At 53.5% G+C, this 4,197-nt stretch overlaps 1 protein-coding gene across 1 annotated transcript; it reads left to right on the top strand.

Annotated features, from left to right (window-relative positions):
* Positions 1-944: 944 nt before the first annotated feature.
* Positions 945-2,090, top strand: LOC135398416 (uncharacterized). Its single transcript, XM_064629826.1, has one exon. It carries the CDS (start codon positions 945-947, stop codon positions 2,088-2,090), a length of 1,146 nt encoding a protein of 381 aa, XP_064485896.1.
* The last annotated feature ends 2,107 nt before the right edge of the window (positions 2,091-4,197 follow it).

The raw sequence follows: 4,197 nt of genomic DNA, 5'->3' as shown, positions 1-4,197 counted from the left end.
AAACGTCTGACCACTAGGTATACGTATAGCTCTAGGGGAGAAATGGGCCTTATGTGAGCCTTCCTAATTTCTCTATGGTCATCACGATGCGTTTCTGTTTGAAGTTGTCAAATCTGTGATAACTATGTATTTGGAATTGATATGATTCATTAAATCTGATATGCTTTATTTGTCTGTGTTCTCGTCTGGTATTGTTGACTGTGCGCGGAAAAGGGAATACAAGGCAAGCGAAGTGGGCCGGGCCAATGTAAACGTGCATGGATAATTATGCACTACTTATTATTCATACTAGTGACGTCTTCTCTGACGTCATTTATTTACAATCGTTGTAGTCCGCGCAACGGATGGATGGCGCTGACCGTCTCTATCATGGCGTCATTCTGAAGACACAGGGGCCTATGGGAGTTACGCTACCTGTCTAAATATACCTTGCTAAAACTACGAGCCGTCAAAAAAGATGCGGATGAAACGAGCGGATGAAACGTCTGAGTAAAAGGTTGTTGGCCGCGAACGAAAGTTCATACAAAGTGACTGCAGTGCTTGAAGTGATACTTATTCACTGCAGTGACACTTAGTGACTGCAATGATTCAAAGGTTGTTTGACGCGGTCGCGAGGACGACGGGGAAAAGGGGACATTCGGGACCGGAGCAGCGCAGGAGGAAGACCTGTTCGAGACGAATAAATGATGTAAGTTGCATTCCAGTCTGGTGTCGGAGTCATTCTTGATTGGCGATAGGGAACGTACTGGTTACTTAGACCACAACCCGGTGGGGAAGGCTACTTGCAGGAGCAAATCCCACATCTGGCGCCCAACGTGGGGCCTACGTTCCTTTGTCGTCAATTGAGAGTGGTTCTGAGCGCTCTACATTTTGGGGGCCCTGTTAGGATTTTGGGGGAACACGGGTGTTAGGCGCCTCGTGGCATGGTAGTGCATACGCGATCCATGGAAAATCAGTCCGGGTCAGCAACAAACGGGGACACTATTAACCCCGGCGAGGCGGGAGCACGTGGCGGCAACGGCGATGCCGGAACCAACACGGGGGCAGGTGTGCATCCACCTCTCCCCACTCCACAAGCGGTTGATACCGCTAGCTTATTGCTGCAAGTGACAAATATTGTCGCTTCATTGACCCAGCAGTTGAATGCGGCGCAGACTAGCCCGCATTCTACTTTTCCCCCACGGCTCCACCCGAGTATGACAATTCCGACGTACTCGGGATACTCTGATAGAAAGTCGGTAGCTGACTTCCTATTGGAGATGGAGACCTATCAGGTTGCATCTAGAGCGTCCGACGAGGTAGTGCTAGGGCAGGTCTTGCCAGTAGCTCTAGTGGGGGACGCCGCTCGATGGCGAAGGCTGCAGAAGCCTTTCACCTCGATGGCGGACTTCCGGCAGCGTTTTAGGGAGGAATTTTTGCCACCCGACTACGCAATGCGTGTGCGCGAAGAGTTAGCTTTTCGCACACAGCACGCCGACGAGAGTCTCATTGAATTTGTGCGCGCAATTCAGGAGCTCTACGATAGGGCCGACCCGACGGCCACAGATCAGGATAAGGTTTCGCGTGTTATACGGCAGAGCCATCCTAGCTTCCGTCCGTATCTACGGGGGCGAAATTTCGAGAATCTTGATGCGCTTGCACGAGAGGCTCGTGCGATTCAGGCTGATCTATTGTCTGAATTGCGGTACCAACCTCCACCGCGCCCGGAACTATCAGTTGAGCCGGGTTGCGCTTGGGCGGGTGTGAAGGACTCCGCTCCACGGGGAAGGGAAGCGACGTCCTTGGTTGCGGACGCGGGAAGCCGGTCGGACGTCATCGTCCCGCCGCGCTCCCTGGATCCTTTCTCCTTTGAACAGAGGCGCCGTGCGGGGTTTGGCGAAAACTCACGCGGCGGTCCGAGAAGTGGAACATCCACTGCTCGGAGGGTTCAGGATAGGCAGAACCAGGTAGAGAGGGACCCCAGTAGCAGAATGCCACAGGCGGACCGCGGGCGGGCGCAGCCCAGATGCTATGGCTGTAATCAACCAGGGCATTACAAGCGTGACTGTCCTGTGCGTCGGGGAAATTTCCGCTCGGCGCAGGGAAACTAGTTACACCGGCGGCGGCAGTTGGGGTTAGCCCTAATCCGTCGTCGGCAGTCAGAGAGAGCTCGGGGCGTGTGTTTCATACCTCGCCGCAGTCTTTTGCCGAGGATGGATCAGTTTTCGCCCCAATAGCTTGTAGAGTTCAGGAGTCTGCTCCTGTGTTCGGTCCGTACATAGGCGTAACAATAGCTGGGAAAGAGTACATTGGCCTGGTGGATACCGGTGCCACGCTCTCGCTAATTGGAGACGCCGTGTACGCGCACTGTCGTGAACGAAATGTCCGCGTCAGGAAGGTTGATATCCCTTTGCGGTTAGCATCGGGAATGTCCAGTGCTACAGGCGCAGTGAGACTTACAATGCGCTTTAGCGGGGGACGGTGCAGACAACGGTTCATTTACCTGTCAGGGCTGTCAATCCCAGTTATTTTGGGACGAGATTTCATTGTCCGAGAGGGATTGATTCTCGATTTAAAGGCAAACGGATATCGGTGTGGGGGACCGCTAAGCCCACTGATTCCTTTCGCCTCTCCTTCACCGACTGGCCGTTTAACCAGTCGTGTGGATACCCACTCGTCAGAAACTAAGCTTATGCAAACTGTGGGGAGAATCCCACAGGATATCGAGCGGGTGGTAGCGTCTTTCGGGGGCAGAGGAGTTGAGCGCGCCAGGCTCTTGGACGCTTTGCTACCCTTTTCCGAAATGTTTACGGAGCACCCAGGAACAACCGATGTTCTAGAACATCGGATTGATACTGGTACTGCGAGGCCCTGGCGGTGTAACCCCAGGCCCCTCAGCGCGCGTAAGAGGGATCTCCTTGACGCGGCGCTGGATGAGATGATTGCGACAGGCGCGGTTAGGCGGTCGCAGAGCCCCTGGGCTTTCCCGGTGGTGCTGGCACCTAAAAAAGATGGGACGGCAAGGCTGTGTGTGGATTATCGCCAGTTAAACGCCGTGACGGTCAGAGATGCTTATCCTTTTCCGTCCATCGAGTCGATCATGTACGCGTTGGGGAATGCCAGCGTGTTCACGATTTTGGACTGTAGCAGGGGCTTTCTGCAGATTCCTGTAGGGGAGGAGGATATCCAAAAGACGACATTCACGTGTCACAGAGGCTTGTTTGAATTTACGAGACTCCCTTTTGGATTGTCCAACTCGCCCGCTAGCTTCCAGAGGCTAATGGACGTCGTGCTGGATGACGCGAAGTTCAATTACGCCATGGCTTACATGGACGACGTAGTGGTATTTTCTAAGTCGTTCGATGAGCATCTCGTTCACTTGGGCAATGTGCTAAGTCGGATGAGGGACGCGGGGTTGACCATTAATCCCGGCAAAGTTCAGCTTGCATCCCCCAAGGTGGATCTCCTTGGTTTTGTAGTTGATCTTGGTACGCTAAGTCCGAATGAGGATAAATTGAGGGCCATACTCGAGTATCCTCGTCCGCATGACGTCAGGAGCCTTCAGAGGTTCCTAGGAATGGTTGGCTTCTATCGCCAGTTCATCCCGCATTGCGCGTCCTTAGCAAAACCACTGTACGAGCTACTGCGGAAGAATTCCCAGTGGGCTTGGGGGCCTAGGCAGGAGGAGGCGTTTCGCTCCTTATCACAAGCTATAGCGGATACAGCTAAATTGTGGTTGCCAGATCTTAACAAGCCGTTCGTTATGCAAACTGATGCAAGCGATTACGGGCTTGGTGCAGTGTTGCTACAGGAACACGACGGTGGTCTATGCCCGGTCGGGTTCGCTAGTCGTACACTGTCGCCGGCGGAGATGAACTATTCCGTTACGGAGAAGGAGTGCTTGGCGGTAATGTTTGGCTTGAAAAAGTTTGACATGTATCTGGATGGGACAACCTTTACCATTCAGACCGACCACCAAGCACTCTCTTGGCTGCAGCGGTTGAAGAAACCGTCAGGCAGATTAGCACGCTGGGCGTTAGCACTGCAGGGCTATTCCTACCATGTAGAATACCTGAAAGGAAACGCGAACAAAGTGGCAGACGCTTTGTCCCGTGCGCCACTGGGTTACAGCTGTGAATTACGGCAGGAATCTCAGGGTCAGGGCAGGTCATCGACCGGTTGTGTGGGTGACTTGGACCTGGTTAGGGCCGCTAGACG

The sequence above is a fragment of the Ornithodoros turicata genome, chromosome 6 (genome assembly GCF_037126465.1).
Source record: "Ornithodoros turicata isolate Travis chromosome 6, ASM3712646v1, whole genome shotgun sequence".
Taxonomy (NCBI): Eukaryota; Metazoa; Arthropoda; class Arachnida; order Ixodida; family Argasidae; genus Ornithodoros; species Ornithodoros turicata.
Note: the sequence above shows the minus strand (reverse complement) of the source record. Positions and strands in the feature narration are given on the sequence as shown.

Bases quoted from the DNA above. Each gene is read 5' to 3' on its own strand.
- LOC135398416 (XM_064629826.1), top strand. From the start codon at position 945: ATGGAAAATCAGTCCGGGTCAGCAACAAACGGGGACACTATTAACCCC.